We start from the raw sequence: 19,090 nt of genomic DNA on the forward strand, positions 1-19,090 counted from the left end.
TAAATAGCACAGTTAAATTATTTCAACCTGGTAGTACAAATAGGCTAACTTAGCCTTATGTCAGTAGCCCATAGCTTCACAAAAATCAAGAAACAAATTCTAGAAACATTTTGTAGTAAGTTGATAAATTAAGTTGTCTAATTTATTTGTTTGATGAAAACAACATTTCTTGGACTTCATTAAATCACCTGATAAAGATATAGCTTTTTGCATTTTAGATATGTATCAGGCATAATAGTTTTAGTTTTTAGTTTTACCATGTGCTTTATAATTTAGTACTTTTATCTTCCTTGGTATGCCTGTTTGATACGAAACTAGATATAAAATACCCTTCCTAACGTTTTTATTAGATCATATAGGCTAGATATGTGCATGTTTACTTTTGCCATTACAATTATTTCTGTTGCACAAAATAATTCCCAAATGGCAGCCAATACTGACCACAATCCATCAAAATTAGACTGTAAGGTTCATTAGTGGCCATTACCCTTTGACTCCTCCAGGTGCAGTGATAATTACAACAGTTCTTGTGTCCATAATCTCTCCGACCTGCAGATGCAGATCACTGATCAAAGGCAGAAAACAGCTGCATCCGATATCAAAGAAATTAGACAGATTTTTCTCTCATATCTTCACAGTGCAGGTTAGTGTCCCTGCCTTACATTGCACTGATGTGGCCTCAATGCTTATCTTTTTACACTCGCTCAGTTCAAACCAATTGATTTACACGGAAAAGATATAGATAACACCAAGTGTCTCCGCTCTAAAATCGTCTGAGCTTTAAAAAAGAAAAGAAAAAAGTGACACAGACATCAAACTCGGATCTGTTTTTCTTCTTTCTTTGGATAACAGAGCCTTCAAACCCAGGCTTGGTGCTAATAGCTGGAGTTTGATCTAGTCCACCACGTCTTAGATTCCAGACCAGCCTGAGATGATAAACCTACTAATTACTTGTTTTCCTAAAGGCTTCAAAACTGTTATTTTACGGTCGGCTATAATTGGAGCAGCAGGCTGGTATTAAGGCCCAGATAGGGATCGTGGCGAGCTGATAAAAAGCAGCTGAAGGTCAGGTATCCTACAGCCCCGCTGCTGCTGGTCCTCATACAGAGGTTGGGACCTCATTTGCTGGGTCAAGGCTTTCTAGCAGTGGGCTCAGATTAACAGAGAGCTAAGAAAGCACACAGGAATTCCACATTTACCACGCTGCTGCCATGCTTAGATATCATGATAAGAACAACTCACTTTGTCTTGTATGCAGCAGGAGAAAGTCGCTGCTGGTAGAGGCCTGAAAGACAGGAAGGAAGGAGTCTTTTTCTCATGCAGTGCTGCTGACACAGTATGATGGATGCTGAATTTGAATGCACATGATTTGTAGTTAAAGTAACACTGGTTTCCTCTTTGATGTTTTTGTATTAGCGTGCATACTTGCACATGCAGTCCTTCTGCTCCTCTTGAGACCTACAATACAGAGCTTAACCAAGAGCATGCCAGTGTGTGCCAGGTCTCTGCAGGAAGCTCAGGCTTATTACTGTCAGCCTGATGGAGATTTGAGGAGAACGTTTTACCTGAGGAGGGCTCTGGAGTATGCTGGGTGACAATTAAGTGAGATAGACCTGCAAACAATTGAGAAAGTAATGTTAACCGTGAATTAAAACCCATCCTAAATGGATCTGTACTCATGCTGTGCGCATAAGGCTTAATCATGCACACTAATAGGATCTGTGCTGCTGAGTAGATCAATAAAAATAGAACAATCCTTCGAGGAAGCAGGCGCCTCACTCTCATCTCTCCACAACACAGCACACCCTGCTGCTTCTGTTCTGGAGTCTGATGTGTTACATAGTCGTCAAGGTAAATACACTATTTAAAAACTATTTTGCAATTTCTTTTGTTTCTGTTTCGCATATAGGATCGCCACATAACGATTTGGACAAGGTATTTATTCACAGGTAGCATCAAATGCCATAATAACTTTCTATTAAGATTGATTTTATGACACTTGCATGGACAGTGAGATGTAACACATGCAACCTGAGAAATATATAGAGTTAATGGTCTGTGTTTTCAGTGAAAGTTAATTAAAGGAACTAGCATTAGCATTGAGAAGTCATTACAATATGACATATTTATTTTATGTGGGCAAGTTCAGTGCCAGTTTGATACATACGTTCTGTTTTTGTTTATTTCTTTCAATTCTGTTGATTGATACACGCACACAGAGATGTAATACATAGAATCAACAGTTGCACACTGTTGCTAAATGTCCACAGTCCACCTTTACATGTACTAGAACAGGAGTACTCTATGTATAATAATTAATTCAATTTCAGTATTATCCTTATGTAATGTGATTGGATCCGTTGACTGCAGTAGCTTTGGGGATCTCTTTTGGTAATCATGTTTATTTAGCTTTACACTGATGTGATATCCAATGCTAATGAACCACCATTGGGACAATTAGTTGCCCTTTATGTTGTATTCATTTTTAAATGTCCTCTATGTTAAAAATGCTTGAGCAATAGCACCACCTTGTGGCAGGTTACATGGCAGGTCGATGTTAGTACAATCAAAGCACGTCTTTTGTTTATATGAAGATATGGTGCTGGGTGGTGCCTGTAGCAGAATAATGAGTAAGTTCTGCACTTTTTTTTACAGAGCTCAGGACAGGATGAGGAGGCTGCTTGTTCAAATTATTTGCATCACTGAAGTGCTTCTTTGTGCTGCTGACTCTCCTCCGCTGAGTGAGGAGGACATGCTGAAAGGTTAGGCCTTTATCTATAGAAAACAATTAGATGTACCTTTTCTTACTGCTATTGGTTGCAAAACTTAAATACATTGTGTTTCATTGGTGTGTGTAGAGCTGTCTGCAGCAGGAGAGCAGTGTGTTGATGAGGAGATAAAGCGAGCGTTACTGGGGGTGAAGCAGGTGATGGAAACCATGGAGAAAAAAGAGGAGAAGCACAGTCATTTCATGGACACCCTGAGACACAGCAGTGACAAGAAGATGGTATAAAATGAGTTTCTGTTCAATCCAGCCTCTGCAGACCTATTATATACACAGTACCATGAAGCCAGGCTGTATTTAAACACAATAACTTCTCACAGAAGATGACCAGTGTAGTTGAGCAGTTACATGCCTCGTCTTTGTGGGTTATTCTGAAGCCCATGACATATTTTCTGCCTCATAAAGGCGAAGCCTCACAGAGAAACCTCAAAGCAGACAGTGAATAATGAATGGGGGAGTGGAGCTAGTTTAGGGAGTTGAAAGTGTAGTTTTACAGCAGTCAGGATAAATTAACTGTCTGTAGATGAATCTGTTTTTTTTTTTTTAAAAGTCATTTCAAAATAAAAGGCTTTGTGCCAAGGCCCCAAACCACATCTTATACACTCTGGCTTATTAAGAGGTAATGTATCTGAGACAGAACTTTCTTTTTTGGGGTTCCTTCAGGGGGCAATGCAGCTGGTCTGGGAAACAGAGCAAAAACTGAAGGAGGCTGATCAGCAATGTCAAGATTTAACCAAGTCTTCCTTCGATGAATGTCGACCTTGTCTTGAAGATACTTGTAAGGCCTTCTTTAGCTCTAAGTGTCGCCGTGGCTTCGCCTCTTTCTCATTTAAGGTTTGACTTATATGTTAGCCTATTATAACTGTCTCAGACCTCCAAAATGATAAGAGTTAAGACTGATTTGTAACAGGCTCCAAACATGATGGTTCTCAGCCAATTTCTCTTTTCAGGAAAATGGCCGCCCAACTGGAAGCCATGGATCATGTTTACAATAAGAACGAGAAGAATGTGGATCGCACCAACCCACCTGACAACCAGGTCACAGAAGATGCAGCAGATCTGGAGCTTCTGCAGGCAGATGCATCCTTCAGCCAGCTGCTGTCAAACATCAGCCTCCTGTACAACCAGAGCATCATACTGGTGAAAAGGATGCAACAGGTGTTGGGGCATTCCTTCCTGGTGGCCTTCACCACAGAGGCCCGACCCAGCCCGCTGTCGGCCATGCAGGGCGACTTGAGCTCTGGCTTCTTCAGGACGGTGGATCTGGATCACATCCTCGATTCCGTGTCTGACTTTGGGAGGAACGTGCTGGAAGAATTCAGCTCCACGATGGCTGATGTGTTTGAAGAGATACAAGAAGCAGAGGAGTACTTTCAGCAATCAAGCACAGGAATCTGATGTCATTTGTAGAACTACATTTGTATTAGATATTAGATCATGATATCCACTGCTGTTATTGTATGTTTATCTACACAGATTCAGGATCCCTTTCTGCTTTGGGACTGTCCCAGAGCAGATATCTGTGCAGACCTCTCCGCAGACAAGCATCAGAGTGCTGGCAGCTCCAAAGTTTGTGCGAGGCATGTGAAGTTTATCTGCTAAAAGGTAATTTCCCAATTTTTGGATCAATAAATATCTATCTATCTATCTATGGTAATATTTTGATGATTTCCGTTATCAATTATTTTGGTTGATTGTCACTTAGACTGTTGGATTAATCATTTGTTTAATGCCATCTTCAGGTTTCTTGTTTTATATGTAATTTAACACTGATAGAAAACAACTTAGACATTTAATTGATTGTCAAAATTGTTGATTGATGAAGAGGTTGAGAAAATAAAGGTCTATACTGACATGGCACGCTTCTGTACATGTGATCATTTGTACTTACAGTGTCCCGGCGTCCAGCATTTACACTCTGAGATGGAGGAGATGCACATGCTGCTCAATGCCTCCCGTCTGCAGTACGACGACAGGCTGCAGCTGGTCCAGAGACACACAGCAGACACACAGAGATGGTACAGAAACATGGATGACAAATATGGCTGGGTCAGCCAGCTGTCCAACAGCACAGCGGGCCCACACAACATCTTCAGTGTGATCTCAGTATGTTTGGAGTAATGCTGGTTTTGTCAGACTTCATCTTATAGTAGTCAAATTGGGATGCTACAAGGGTTGCTAAGTGCCAAATGCATTTTTATTACTTATTTTACAGTTAATTCTACCTGCAACATGCTATTTTAATTATGTCTTAGATAAAAGACTTGATACCTAAAATGCATTAACAATGTTTAAATTTAAACTCCAAAGCCAAGCCAAAGAAAGATTACCTGACTGTATATAATGTAGCCTAAAAATGTGTATGATTATTTTTGGCAGGCAAGAATATTGTCAGTTATTATTTTTGTTCTATGGCAGAATATTATTTGTTGTATTGCCATCACTGATGCAGTTTCACTCAATTTCATTTTTCAGGTGAATCCACAGCAACAGATGAAGAGCATCAGACCTAAACCTGACAGCAGTGTGGTTGTAACCATGCTGGACTCTGCCCCAATAACCATCTCAGTCCCAGCAGAGCTGGAGGTGGATGATAATGCATTTATCCAATATGTAGCTCAGGAGGCTCTGACACTCTATAAACAGCAGATAAGAGGTATTGATCCCAGTAGCGTTGTGGCTTAGTTCATTATTTGGATAAGGTAACTAAGAAACAATCATAAATTGAATCCTCGTTGACTTTGTATTCAATGATTAAAATGCAACCATGTGCAATATGTAGCATTGATATTGGAGCCATGGGAATATTTACAATTGAACTGAGTAATGTTTATATTTCAGCATTAACACATGATCTTCAGATGCTGAATAAAGAATATAGGTTTTGAGCAATTAGGTATTTTTTTTGTTGTTGTTTGTTTTAACTTGAAAATGTACAGCACATTTGCGTATTTTGTCAAGCTGATATTTAAATAATTAGATCATATTTTCTGCAGCGTTTTTTTTGGAACAATATAAGACAAAACTTTACTCGTTTATTTATGTATTACTATAACTTCATTCTTATTTCTGGTTAACGTTTGAAAGGTAAAGAAAGGTTCCTATTTGAGTTTTTGACATGGTTTTTAAAGAAGAAAAAACGCAAGGCGCGCTTTATTTTCCAGTACTCTCGCGAGTTTTCTTCGTCAATACGGAAGTCTTATTTACCCGGGAAATATTCACTGGCGTTCAAACAACACAACAGTCTTGTCTGTGTAAAATCGTGTACTCGTATATCCACAAAAATGCCCGCAACTTCAGAAATACACACACCAAGCGGTTGTAAAATGGAGGAGCAGAAGCAGCCCGCGGCGGCGGCGGAAGAAAAGAAGAAATTCGGGGTTTTCTGTGATGAACGCGGGTATCTGGATGAGATCGAGTACATTATGCAGCACGGCCGCAGGAAGGGAGACCGAACCGGAACAGGAGTCATCTCTGTGTTCGGTGCTCAGATCAGATACAGTCTGCGAGGTTTGTAAGGTTTCACTTTGTTTGTTTGGTAATTATCTATTTACTGTATATGTTGAGAATGCTGGTAGTAAGTAACGTTATTCAGGTCCTTCCTTTACTGAAGTAACGTTGAAAGTATTACTACTAAAATACTCCTGCATAACAGTCCTGCATTCAAAATTAAAAAAGGTATCTGCAAAATAAACTCAAAGTATCAAAAGTAAATTATGCAGAACGGCCCTCTTTAAGAAGTAACCACGTTTTGTTTGTTAAATCTTAATCTACAAAGTAGCTACTAAATAAAGGTGTCAAACGTAGTGGAGTAAGAAATTCAATAGTTCTCCATTTTAGTGGAGTAACAGTTTAAAATAGCATGGAATTAAAGTACTCAAGTAAAGTAAACGTTATTCAGTACATGCGTTTAAATGTACAGTACATGAACCCGGGTGAAATAGCAGAACTAGGCAGATATATTGCTACAGGAATGTCAAATACATGTACAGTGGCTTGCAAAAGTTTACACACCCATGCTAAAGTTGGCTAAAAAGAGGAACATCTTTTGGAAATTGATCTTAATTTAAAAAAAAGGAAAAATCCAACCTTCAAGGACACCAATTTTCTTTGTGACTGAATAAGGTATCGTAAATAAATAAATGTTCTTCCTTAAAATACAGGGGACATAAGTAAGTACACCCCTATGTTAAATTCCCATAGAGGCAGGCAGATGTTTATTTTTAAAGGCCAGTTATTTCATGGATCCAGGATACTATGCATCCTGATAAAGTTCCCTTAACCTTCGGAATTAAAATAGCCCCACATCATCACAGACCCTTCACCATACCTAGAGATTGGCATGGGGTACTTTCCATAAAATCATCTCTCAATGCAAATCAAACCAGCTATTAGGCTAACTGAAATAAAACCATGCCAATCTCTAGGTATGGTGAAGGGTATGTGATGATGCGGGGCTATTTTAATTCAAAAGGCCAAGGGAACTTTATCAGGATGCATAGTATCCTGGATCCACGAAATAACTGGCCTTTAAAAATAATAATCTGCCTGCCTCTATGGGAATTTAACATAGGGGTGTACTTACTTATGCCCCCTGTATTTTAAGGAAGAACATTTATTTATTTACGATACATTATAAATTCACAAAGAAAATTGGTATCCTTAAAGGTTGGATTTTTCCTAATTATTTTAATTAAGGCATTACGATGAATTTCCAAAAGATGTCGTTTTTATTTCTCTTTTTTGTCAACTTTAGCATGGGTGTGTAAACTTATGCAAGCCACTGTATTGTTTGTGTTCATTCAGAAAACATTATCAGCAGTACATAGTTTGTCCACCAGGGAGCACTGAGAGGTTTATTTGTAATACAGCTCCCATACATGTCTTAGTCATAGTTTTTAATAAGCAAATTTAAGGGATCTTTATAATCATGTTTGTTTATGTCGTAATATTAAATAACCTGTTCCTGTTTACTTGTAGATCAGTTTCCCCTGCTGACAACCAAGAGAGTATTTTGGAAAGGGATCCTTGAAGAACTGCTGTGGTTTATTAAGGTGAGGATGAGAGATGAATAAAATAATTTTTCCACTAGTGGTATAAAGCCATGCAGATAGTGTTGGGTTTGATGGCCGTACTGTAGATTGTAAAATATCCCCATTTGGAAAAAGGACTACCATGGCTCTCCTGAGGCTTTCTCCATTACATCAGATGCAGACACCTCAGATTAAAATCTGAAAACCTAAACCAGGAAATATCTACATCATGGCTACATGCCTGAAAAGATAGCTGAGAAAATATTTATTTAGCAATTTGGGTAAACTCACTCTTTAGGTTCACATGCAGGTTTTGTGTCAAGTACTGAATTGTGCTCTGATATTTCTTTTACTGTGGTCACAGGGATCAACAAATGCCAAGGAGCTCTCAGAGAAAGGGGTGAAGATTTGGGAAGCCAACGGGTCCCGGGACTTCCTGGACAACCTTGGGTTAACCGAGAGAGAGGAAGGCGACCTGGGGCCTGTGTATGGTTTCCAGTGGAGGCACTTTGGTGCAGAGTACACAAACATGCATGCAGGTACAGTTACAGTACAGCTGCACCCAGTTTAATGTGCAGTGACAAAGGCTTTTTTTGTTTATTGGTTACTACATGGATTAAGTGTGTGGCATCTACTTAAGTCCATATTTACAATCACATATTCCCCTTTTTGAAGGTTTAAACACAGTTATTTATTTATTTTTTTAAATCAAATTACCAAAAATGCACTCTGTTTTAAAGCGTAACTCTCGCCAAAATGCAACCTAGGGTCTTTGTGTGAATGTATCCGAGTCAAACTTTCGTTTAAAAGCATATTTGGGACGGAAGCGTCACTTTTAAGATTTACCGTATTCTCGTTTTTCGGTCAAATGGCCTTTTGAATGGGAGTCCTAGGGGCACTTTTATGCTAGCCTCAAAATAGCTATTTTTAAAACACTAAGAAGGCTCGACACAACATGAAACTTTGCTCGAAGTATCACCAGGGGCTCTACACATGAACGAAAGCGTTGACAACATTGTGTACACAGAGTTTACTAAAAAAGGTTTTGAACAACTCACTGTAGGTCTTGTTGTTTCCGGCCGCAGCCATTTTATCAGTCAAAAACAATCGATCTCCGAATGCAACGTAACAGGGAGGAGAGTAAAGATGGAAAGCTCCTAAAGCTTAGTTCCATATAAATGCACGGATTATTTCTTGTTTTGTCGTTGCCCTCGTAGTTTGTAGAGCCTCATATGGAGTATGTTCATTCGCATTCGCATATCTACTCGTTTTGACTGCCGCGGTGGTAGCGGCCAGAAACAACAAGACCTACGGTGAGTTGTTCAAAACCTTTTTTAGTAAACTCTGGGTACATAAACAATGTTGTCAATGCTTTCGTTCATGTGTAGAGCCCCTGGCGATACTTCGAGCAAAGTTTCATGTTGTGTCGAGCCTTCTTAGTGTTTGAAAAATAGCTATTTTGAGGCTAGCATAAAAGTGCACGTAGGACTCCCATTCAAAAGGCCATTTGACCGAAAAACGAAAATACAGTAAATCTTAAAAGTGGCGATTACGTCCTAAATATGCTTTTAAACGAAAGTTTGACTCGGGTACATTCACAAAAAGACCCTAGGTTGCATTTTGGCGCGAGTTACGCTTTAAGTAGAATTTCAAGTAACCAAATGTGGACTTGGTTTGAATGATCAAAGTGGTTTGGAGATGCTGCTGGCTGAGGCACCAGCCAGGCAATTATTCACACAAAGTATTAATGGACATTTTAACTGGGTATCTTTTGTAAAGACTTTGCAACTGGTTGTGGGATCTACATTGGGCATTGCACTTAGGCTTCCATTTCTAAAAGCAGGACCATCTGACAGAAATATGAGTATATTATAAGGGATTTATGCACAATAGAAACATAGCTATATTTCTATTATTATAAGGTTATTTTTGCAACCTTAAAAGACTATTTTTTTTACATGAGAAGATTATCACTCGTATGTCTGTACAGTAAATATGAAACTGCAGACAGCTTAGCATAAAGACTGGAAGGGGGGGGGGGAGAGAAAATAAGCATGATTCCCTAAATGTAGAACTATTCCTTTTAAATAGATCATATTTGGTAGGCATATTGCACAATAGCAGCTACACGCACATAACTGCGTCTCAGATCTTAAAGGATCCTATTTTATAAATGTCTTCAACAGATTACACGGGACAAGGTGTTGACCAGCTGCAGAAGGTCATTGATACTATCAATAAGAATCCAGAGGACAGACGGATCATCATGTGTGCATGGAACCCCAAAGGTGCGGCATGTACACATTTTAAACTTCTTGAGAATGAATCCTAAACTGCTCTAAAGCGCTCTTTAAACCTGATTGTAGTGATGTTCTATCATTTTAAATCTCGTCTTGTCATATGTTGTTGCAGACCTTCCCCTCATGGCTCTGCCCCCCTGCCACGCCCTCTGTCAGTTCTACGTGTGTGATGGCGAGCTGTCGTGTCAGCTCTACCAGCGTTCAGGTGATATGGGCCTGGGGGTGCCTTTCAATATCGCCAGCTATGCACTTCTTACCTACATGATTGCACACCTCACAGGACTCAAGGTAAGAGCACTGCTTTTGTCACAAAGTTTTAGCGTATTGTCGTCCTCACCTCACCTGTCATGTGTTTTTTCACTCCGTCCCTCCAGCCCGGCGACTTTGTTCACACTCTGGGAGACGCTCACATCTACGACAACCACATCGAACCTCTCAAAGTACAGGTGGGTTAGTTAAAGACAGCTTTCTATCTCCCCGCTCTCCGCTTGATTTCAAACTTACACATCTGTCTAAATTCGCAGCTTCAGAGGGAGATCCGCCCCTTCCCCAAGCTGAAGATCCTGAGAAAAGTGGAGAGCATCGATGATTTCCGTGCAGAGGACTTTGAGATCTGCGACTACAACCCTCATCCAACCATTAAGATGCAGATGGCTGTCTAAAAAGTGTGTGTGTGTGTGTGTGTGTAAATTCTATTGCTTTATATGTACTTTATAGTATGTCATTAACTGTCATGTTCAGTTTATCCATATCACAAAACAAAAAGGTTAAGCGTGTTAATTCTTTTATGATTTTGGTGAAATGACACTTTAAACCACAAAGTTCTTACAGAAAAGTGTTTTCTCCTATTACTGAAAGTGTAAAAATGCCAGTTAGATCAGCTTAATTTGTCAATAAAGAATTTACATTTGTGTCAGCTTATACATGATTGCTGTTGGCCCAACAGGAGCCTAGCAGCAAAACACATTTAATATTACAGAAGTATGGATTTTAAAAGTGTCCGCTACACTTCTACTCTTGCAGTTTATTAAGTGCAATCCATTTTCACTCCACTTAACCCAGACCAATTATAGGTCTATAAAAATGCCTTGGGTTAAATGTTTGACATAAAGTCCTCATTTGTTTATGATCATCTTCCATACATCTCCGTCAGGGTACTGGTGTCTCTGCACTGATGATTCCAGCATCTCACAAGAGTAGCCTGGCTCCTGAGAACAATAAGCACAGTGTACATTTACTCAAGTAATGTACTATAGTACTTGTACTTTACTTGAGTATTTTTCATTTTCTGCTACTTTCCACTTCTATATATCTATATATATCTCTCTATCTATATATATATCTCTATCTCTATATATCTCTATATATATATCTCTATATATATATATATATATATCTCTATCTATATATATATAGATAGATATCTATAGATATCTATATCTCTATATCTATAGATATCTATATCTCTATATCTATAGATATCTATATCTCTATATAGATAGATATCTATAGATATCTATATCTCTATATCTATAGATATCTATCTATATCTCTATATAGATAGATATCTATCTATATCTCTATATAGATAGATATCTATCTATATATATCTATATATATCTAGATATAGATATATATCTATATATCTATCTATCTATATATATATCTCTATCTATATATATATCTCTATATATATATATATCTATATATATATATATCTAGATATATATCTAGATATCTATAGATAGATATCTAGATATCTATAGATATCTATAGATAGATATCTAGATATCTATAGATAGATATCTATATCTATAGATCTATATCTATAGATAGATATCTATATCTATATAGATAGATATCTATATAGATAGATATCTATATCTATATAGATAGATATCTATATAGATAGATATCTATATATAGATAGATATCTATATAGATATATATCTATCTATATATATCTATATATATATATAAGATGAACATATCTAATATATATATATATATATATATAGATAGATATATATATATATATACATATAGATAGATAGATATCTTTCTATATATATATATATATAGATAGATAAGATAGATATTCTCTGCTCCTGCTATATATATAGATGAATGGGCGTAATCTCTATGCTGCTGCCTCATAGATGAATATCTATATGAATAGATAGATACATATATGAGTAGATATCATCTATCCATATATATGAAGGTATCAGATATAAAACTTTATGTCCTTATCTTACCTTGGGAGGCATGTAGTGGGCGTTATGAATTACCACAGGACTGGTGAAGTGTTCATGTAGGTGATCCACATATTCACACATTCTGAAAGGAAAAAGTGATGCTAATATAATTTGCTAATCAGTTACAGTGAGGAGCTCTTAACTGGTGACAAAAACCAATCCTGCTCTTACCGGTCGCTGAGACTTCCAGACACACAGATGTAGTCGAACAGAATCAGATGCTGGACGAGCTCACAGAGACCGACTCCTCCAGCATGAGGACAAACGGGCACTAAAAGAAGAGACATCGTAGTATGTATGTTGTAGCCATGTTTTTCATACAGATATCAAATTAAAACTATGTAGCCCTGAAACCAGACTGAACTGAATTCATCATTTAGAAACACTATTAGTTAAATAGTGAACATTTTGTTTTTTTATTTGACCTCCAATCAGTTGGTACAAAAAGTTATATATTTTGATTGGTTGAATAACCTTTTACTCTCTTTTGTTGCTTTCAATGCTCCAAAAAAAAGATTTAGCTTTATATTATTGCTTTTAAGGCTTCATATATGACTCTTGTGCGATTGTTGTCATGTCTTGAGTTTTACCCTGGAACTTGTGGGCCATCAGAAGCACAGCCAGGTTCTCGTTGACACTGCCCAGCCGACAGCTGTCTATCTGGACAAACTGCAGAGCTGAGGCCTGGAGGAACTGCTTAAACATCACCCTGCTGTGACACTGGAAAGGAAAAGGAAACAGGTACCCAACTAGGAACTATCGATTCATCAGCCAGTGATATGTATGCGAGAACAAACACGGAGCTCTGACCTGCTCTCCTGTTGCCACCCCAATCCCGAGAGGAGCCAAAGCCTGCAGCAACAAAGTCAAATATCTTTTATCAGTCTTCAACCACAGATGGATTACTGAACCAGTCTACCAGGTACAGACCCAGGGGACCGGCAGGCAGAGAAAAGTCACCAAAAGAGATGCGAAATGACCACAAAAAGGATGCAAAAAAGAGACACAAAACAACTACAGAGTAACATAACCACAAAGACACGTAACGTATCCAGAAAGAGACACAAAACTACAAAGAGTAACATAATAACCACAAAGAGACGCAACGTATCCAGAAGGAGAGACAAAACAACCACAAAGAGATGCAAAACGAGCAGAAAGAGACACAACATGACCAGAGAGGCAAAACGACCAGAAAGATATGCAACATAACCATAAAAGAGATGCAAAATTACATCAAAGAGTCACAAACTACCACAAAGAGATGCAAAATGACGACAAAAAGAGACGCATAATGACTTGCATTGTGTGTCTCTTTCTGCCTTGCTACTATGTTGAAGGGGTGGGGGGCCTTTTACATGTCATGCTCAGGGTTCCACTTGTCTCATGATCCGTCCACGTCTTCAACACAAAAACATGTGAGCAAGCTGGTAAATCTAACTTCTTTCTTACCTTGGAGATAGCAGCGTGACCCAGGATGTCGTCTGGAGACGTGGGCTCCTCGATCCAAAGAGGTTTGAACTCAGCCAGGCTGGACACCCAGCTGATGGCCTCGGCTACGTCCCATCTCTGGTTGGCATCGATCATCTAAACACAAAAACACTTTAGTATGCGGTTATGTCCTGATGTGTCTTTTATTGCTCTCAACAGCTGTGTCTTATCTAATCTTTGTAGTTTTACCTTGTACCCTGTTCTGCTTTGTTTTGTTGCTGATCTTTTTGCTTCTGTGCTGCGTCTTATTTTGTGCCAAGTTCTGCTATGCTTGTCGTGTTGACTTTCTTTCTTGTTTATTTGTATTTTAAAAAGCCTTTTTTAACATTGTCAGTGTAGTGGACTACAGATGATTTTTAACCCATGTTTAATCATGCGTATTAATTTGCACTGTACACTTCCTAAATAAACTGAACTGAATTGAAATGAATTAATGTAAACACAATGGTTAGGGGGGAAACAACGTTACCAAAGTGTTACTGGGTCCAATCATTTGCCTTATGAGGCGGCACCTGCGTATGTCATCTTCTAGATCAGCACCGACTTTCACCTTGAACTTGGTCCAACCACTTTTAAGTGCATCCGTGCAGAGCTTTAGAAACACACAACTGACATTGTTATTTGAATACTATTTGTCCAACCTGAGAAATGACATGTACTTTATAGCACAGAGACCTGTTTGAGCAGCTGGTCTGAGTATCCAAGCCATGCACAGGAGGTAGTGTAGGCAGGATAACCTTCTTTCAGCATGAGATCCTCTGGGAGGCGAGAGAAGCAGTCCACACAGGTAATAAACACTCGAAGATAAGTGTGTTTTAATAGAGCAATAGTGGAGTGCTGGGGAATATTATGCCTGCTAAAAGCAGTTAGTTTCTAAAGCCAGGTAATTAATGACTCTTTTTAGTGTGCTCACCTCTGTGCTGCTTGCCATCCTGTGCTTTCATTAGTATGTCTGAATAAGAAAAGAAAATCAGAAAGAGTATTGGCTTTGACTACACTGTTATTCAAACTGTGCTGGACATACCGATATATACTGCACATCATAAACCAGTCTCACCTAGAGCCTCCTCCTCTGTAAGCGCATCAGTGATGTATCTGAAGTCAATGCATGAGACAATCTGCTTGGGATCCTGAATTGATACATAGAAGACACATTCTAATCACATCCTGGACATAAATAATAAAAAAAAAAAGATCTACATTTCCTGTGACTCACCATGTCAACAAGCAGCTTCCACAACGGCTGCAGGAAAATGATGACAATAGCTCATGAGTCATAAAGTGTCATGCTTGTGAAGGAAATTTTGTTTTTCTCATAATACCTCAAACAGTCCCCACCTTGCCCTCTGCCCTCGCCCACAGGTCCCACACAGCATTCAGGACTGCAGCCGTGGCCAGGTGGATCACTCCTTTCTCTGGGCCTAACTGGTTCAGACGAGTTTAAAAAAGAGTCACCTTGACATCCCCTTTATGAGTTTAACATTGCATAGGCAGGTAGCACTGAAAAACACTTAAGTGTAGTGTGCATCAAAAGTGGGGGTTACAAAAAGAGGCAGAATGTGAAAAACTAACAGTAAAATGAAGACCTGATGGAAATAAAAATGTAGTTAAAGTGTGCAATCCTGAACTAGCACTGTGGGAAATTGACAAATTAAGAATTTTTTTCTCTCACATTTCTTTAATTTTGATTACACATTATAAATAGCTTTTCTTTGTATCTGAAGAGCTTCTTTTATTTTATTTTTGGCTGCATGCACACTACTTCTTGAAAAGAGTGCAAAGTACCATTAAACATGTATTTGTCTTGGCCCATCAGTCTTAATCAGGACTTTGGGACCTTAAAAAACTAGATTTTTTTTTTCACATTTTGCACACATTCTTTGTACTGAAGAGCCTCTTTTGCACGGACCTGACACTACTTCTTTAAAAAACCTGCATCTGTCACATTTATTTTTCGTGTTGGCCCATCAGTCTTTACCATAATTTTAATCAGGGCCCTTTAAACTAGATTAGAGGACCTGTGGATCCTTGCAATATTATGAGAAAACAACTCAGTAGTAGATGAAACCTAGCAGCAACATTCCATGATGACAGACAGAATGATTTTAAATTATAACCGGTAACCAAACAGGATTTATGTATCTTATAGCGGATAAGGAGAAAGATGCCACAAATCTTCTTGATATCTTATTAAACTAAGAATAAATGTAGTTAAATGAATCCATGGCAAGATAAGATGATGTGAATCACTCTCTCCATGTTGGGAAAAGTACAGCAAGGTGCAGGTTGCATTGTTCAGAGTTATCTATATCTGTTTATACTATAGGAGTACTGTTTACAGTGCTTGTGTACCTGTTCTTACCCATCTCATCTGGCCATCACTAGTCAGGAGGCGGTAAAATCCACGGAAGTCGCTCACAATGTCCTGCAAGAATTTCCCGACAACGAGAACAGCCAGGGCCTCCACAGCACACACCACTGTGGGTTACAATCAACACAAATCCGCCTCTAAAAAGGTTTAACGCTCGAGACAACCAAACCTCATATGTACCATATGTTGTAGTTTATCTTGGTAAAAGTCTTTGAACACGTGAAATAGTTTGTATTGTGTTTAATAAACTTTACCACTAGATGGCGTTGTACGGTTTAACCATTGGGTTCAACCTACAGTCTATGGTTCAACTTGCACTCAAGCCGAGAAGAAAATGTGGGAAAGAAATGTTGCCTTCAAGTACAGACAAATCTTGTACGAAATGTTATTGATACTACATTTAACATTTGATTATTAAGAAGCAATGTCATATTTACCATTTTAGTCATTTGTGTGCCTGTTTTGTAAATGTTTTTACGGTATACGTGCAGTTTAGTGTCCCAAATTCCCCATACAATGTCCTTAATTAATTATGAACCTGCTAAACCACCTGTGCTACCCTAACCCTACCCCTAACCTTAACCTGTCTCAAATAAGACCCTCATCATTTGGGACACTCAGTTTTTGGAAAATAATTTGGGACACTAAACTGCACGTAAGCACGTTTTTACTTTGGTAACGAAAGCTACGATTATTTATGTTAAATATTGTGTATTTAATCAAAGCTTATTAATGAAATAATAGCATTTTGGCATTTAATGTAATTAGCTGATATATAGGCTGTATAATTTCATCCAACTTAGTTCAATTCACAAATAGGTAATGATTGGAACTTGCAAAAGTTGTATTTACGCTCCAGATAATCATAATTCGAAGTTTATTAGGCGCACATGAACGTATTAGCACTGGCACAGGCATTCCGAGGCCTAGTGTGTTGGTCGTGTTCTGAGGCTAAGTGCGTTGTTTAAAAGTGCATGTATTTTGTGCATTGTGTAAATCTTACCAATCTCTGTGCCTTTCCCCAGAGTGAATGTGAAGCCGAAGCCTTTCAACCCGCAGTCCGTGTCGATAACCACATATGCGGTTGAATAATCCGGGTCGGTGTGCTGCAGGGTGGAAAGTTAATAAGGTCTTTGCAAATGTAAGTACAACACATGCACACAGCAGTGTTGCTACAGCTGCACAAACTTCCTTACCATCGCATCAGAGCCGTGCTGCTCCAAAGACGTCGGGAATCTCACATCCCTGACTGTCACATTAATAATTTTGTGCGACATTTTGTCACTGTGTTTACATCCGCCTTGTGACTCAAGAACCTTTAACCCTACTTCGGTAAAGTTAGACAGAAATTGGCGGGTTTGCGGTTAAATAACTCTCAGACGAAACGTGTTACTTACACAATAGGCAACTCTATCTAACCGTAGTAAGGTAGACAACAAGCTACATCCCGGTTTTTATCCGAAAGAACCGTCTACATATGTGGATAAATACAATGCGTCCCTGTGAGCGTTCTGCTTTCAGCCGAGCGTCTAGGGACCGTCTACAAAGTGCAAAACCGAAAGTGGATACACAAAGATAAAATTCACTACAGCTTCACTGTTGTTGAGCCTAGCTCTTCCAAAATCACGCCACACATCTAGGGCCTCCCTGTGAACATACTACACCTGCCACTTTTTGGGAATCTGGCTCAGCCTATTTTTTATGAATTTATATTGCGAAAAAATTAAATACCGTCAATGTCATTGAGTCTAGCTCTTCCTAAATTACTCCACACAAACTAAGTTTTTGTTGTAGTACAACTACCTTCTCTGGAGTATTTTGTCAGACATTTTCTATGTAATTATAACATATTTCTTGAGATAAATATACCCAAAAATTATTTTAGTTAGTATTTTTGAAAAGTAATCATCATAGTTCAACTATTAGGTGAGCAGTAATAGCGAGGTAAGTATGGAAACACTTCTCTTTGTAATAATTAAAGTATTACATGTTTTTAGCAATAAATATTCCTTAAAATTATGCATATGATTATTTTTGATAACTACATGTTGTAGTACAACCAGCAGGGGGGGGTTCTATATGTGTAGAAGTTTTGGAGACATGACTCTTTGTTTATATGACATATATTAAATGTTTTTGGCAAAAAATATTCCCTAGACGCTCGGCTGAAAGCAGAACGCTCACAGGGACGCATTGTATTTATCCACATATGTAGACGGTTCTTTCGGATAAAAAACGGGTTGTACCTTGTTGTCTACCTTACTACGGTTAGATAGAGCTTCCTATTGTGTAAGTAACACGTTTCGTCCAAGATTTATTGAACCGCAAATCTTGCGAATCTGCTAATTTCTGTCTAACTTTACCGAAGTTTTAAACCTCCTGTTGTCCTCCGGTCAAGTCCATAGACAGTATGGTCAAGTCCGACCATTTTTCAAAGTTTTCTATATCAGAAATGTGGGTTTCTTTCAACAAAATTGCCTAAAAATAACATGGATGGTTTATCGCAGCACTCTTCGCAAGTACAATTAAAATGTTGAAAAAAACGTCAAAGAATGTTGACTAAAATGACAAAAGTGACAAAAACATTGAAAAAAGCGACTAAAGGCATTGAAAGCCTTGAAAACAGCAGAATAAAGCTTTGAAAAAAAGCATCAAACAAGGCAATAACAATGTTTTAAAAAGCGACAAAAACGTTTTTAAAAAAAACCATTAAAAATGTGTCAATGTGTTTGACCAGGGGAGACAACACGAGGGTTAAAGCGTAACTCTCGCCAAAATGCAACCTAGGGTCTTTTTGTGAATGTACTCGAGTCAAACTTTAAAAGCATATTTAGGACGGAAGCGTCACTTTT

General features: G+C 38.4%; 3 protein-coding genes across 3 annotated transcripts; 2 read left to right on the forward strand and 1 right to left on the reverse strand.

Annotated features, from left to right (window-relative positions):
* The first annotated feature begins 2,668 nt into the window (after positions 1–2,668).
* On the forward strand, positions 2,669–5,470 carry LOC144536907 (clusterin-like protein 1). Its single transcript, XM_078280236.1, has 8 exons — positions 2,669–2,762; positions 2,859–3,007; positions 3,449–3,619; positions 3,719–4,169; positions 4,256–4,390; positions 4,611–4,612; positions 4,679–4,891; positions 5,261–5,470. Exons 1-8 carry the CDS (start codon positions 2,669–2,671, stop codon positions 5,468–5,470), a joined length of 1,425 nt encoding a protein of 474 aa, XP_078136362.1.
* Positions 5,471–5,979: 509 nt separating this feature from the next.
* tyms (thymidylate synthetase) lies at positions 5,980–11,029 on the forward strand. The gene is made up of 7 exons (XM_078280559.1): positions 5,980–6,295; positions 7,766–7,839; positions 8,183–8,357; positions 10,005–10,106; positions 10,231–10,406; positions 10,493–10,564; positions 10,643–11,029. The coding sequence occupies exons 1-7, from the start codon at positions 6,070–6,072 to the stop codon at positions 10,778–10,780; spliced, it is 963 nt and encodes a 320-aa protein (XP_078136685.1). The 5' UTR covers positions 5,980–6,069; the 3' UTR covers positions 10,781–11,029.
* On the reverse strand, positions 10,886–17,794 carry enosf1 (enolase superfamily member 1). Its single transcript, XM_078280558.1, has 15 exons — positions 17,435–17,794; positions 17,242–17,344; positions 16,230–16,345; positions 15,206–15,292; positions 15,084–15,110; positions 14,925–14,997; positions 14,781–14,819; positions 14,543–14,625; positions 14,337–14,459; positions 13,829–13,963; positions 13,187–13,228; positions 12,967–13,096; positions 12,548–12,647; positions 12,377–12,458; positions 10,886–11,326 (listed from the first exon to the last, which is right to left on the reverse strand). Exons 1-15 carry the CDS (start codon positions 17,513–17,515, stop codon positions 11,234–11,236), a joined length of 1,314 nt encoding a protein of 437 aa, XP_078136684.1. The 5' UTR covers positions 17,516–17,794; the 3' UTR covers positions 10,886–11,233.
* Positions 17,795–19,090: the final 1,296 nt, after the last annotated feature.

This window comes from Sander vitreus, chromosome 22 (genome assembly GCF_031162955.1).
Source record: "Sander vitreus isolate 19-12246 chromosome 22, sanVit1, whole genome shotgun sequence".
Taxonomy (NCBI): Eukaryota; Metazoa; Chordata; class Actinopteri; order Perciformes; family Percidae; genus Sander; species Sander vitreus.

Bases quoted from the DNA above. Each gene is read 5' to 3' on its own strand.
- LOC144536907 (XM_078280236.1), top strand. From the start codon at position 2,669: ATGAGGAGGCTGCTTGTTCAAATTATTTGCATCACTGAAGTGCTTCTT. The intron at 2,763-2,858 runs GTTAGGCCTTTA...TGGTGTGTGTAG, and splicing joins TGAGGAGGACATGCTGAAAG to AGCTGTCTGCAGCAGGAGAG. The intron at 4,892-5,260 runs GTATGTTTGGAG...TTCATTTTTCAG, and splicing joins ACATCTTCAGTGTGATCTCA to GTGAATCCACAGCAACAGAT.
- tyms (XM_078280559.1), top strand. From the start codon at position 6,070: ATGCCCGCAACTTCAGAAATACACACACCAAGCGGTTGTAAAATGGAG. The intron at 7,840-8,182 runs GTGAGGATGAGA...CTGTGGTCACAG, and splicing joins AACTGCTGTGGTTTATTAAG to GGATCAACAAATGCCAAGGA. The intron at 10,407-10,492 runs GTAAGAGCACTG...CCGTCCCTCCAG, and splicing joins CACACCTCACAGGACTCAAG to CCCGGCGACTTTGTTCACAC.
- enosf1 (XM_078280558.1), bottom strand. From the start codon at position 17,515: ATGTCGCACAAAATTATTAATGTGACAGTCAGGGATGTGAGATTCCCG. The intron at 16,346-17,241 runs GTAAGATTTACA...TGTAACCCACAG, and splicing joins GGGGAAAGGCACAGAGATTG to TGGTGTGTGCTGTGGAGGCC. The intron at 13,097-13,186 runs GTCAGAGCTCCG...TTTCCTTTCCAG, and splicing joins GGGTGGCAACAGGAGAGCAG to TGTCACAGCAGGGTGATGTT.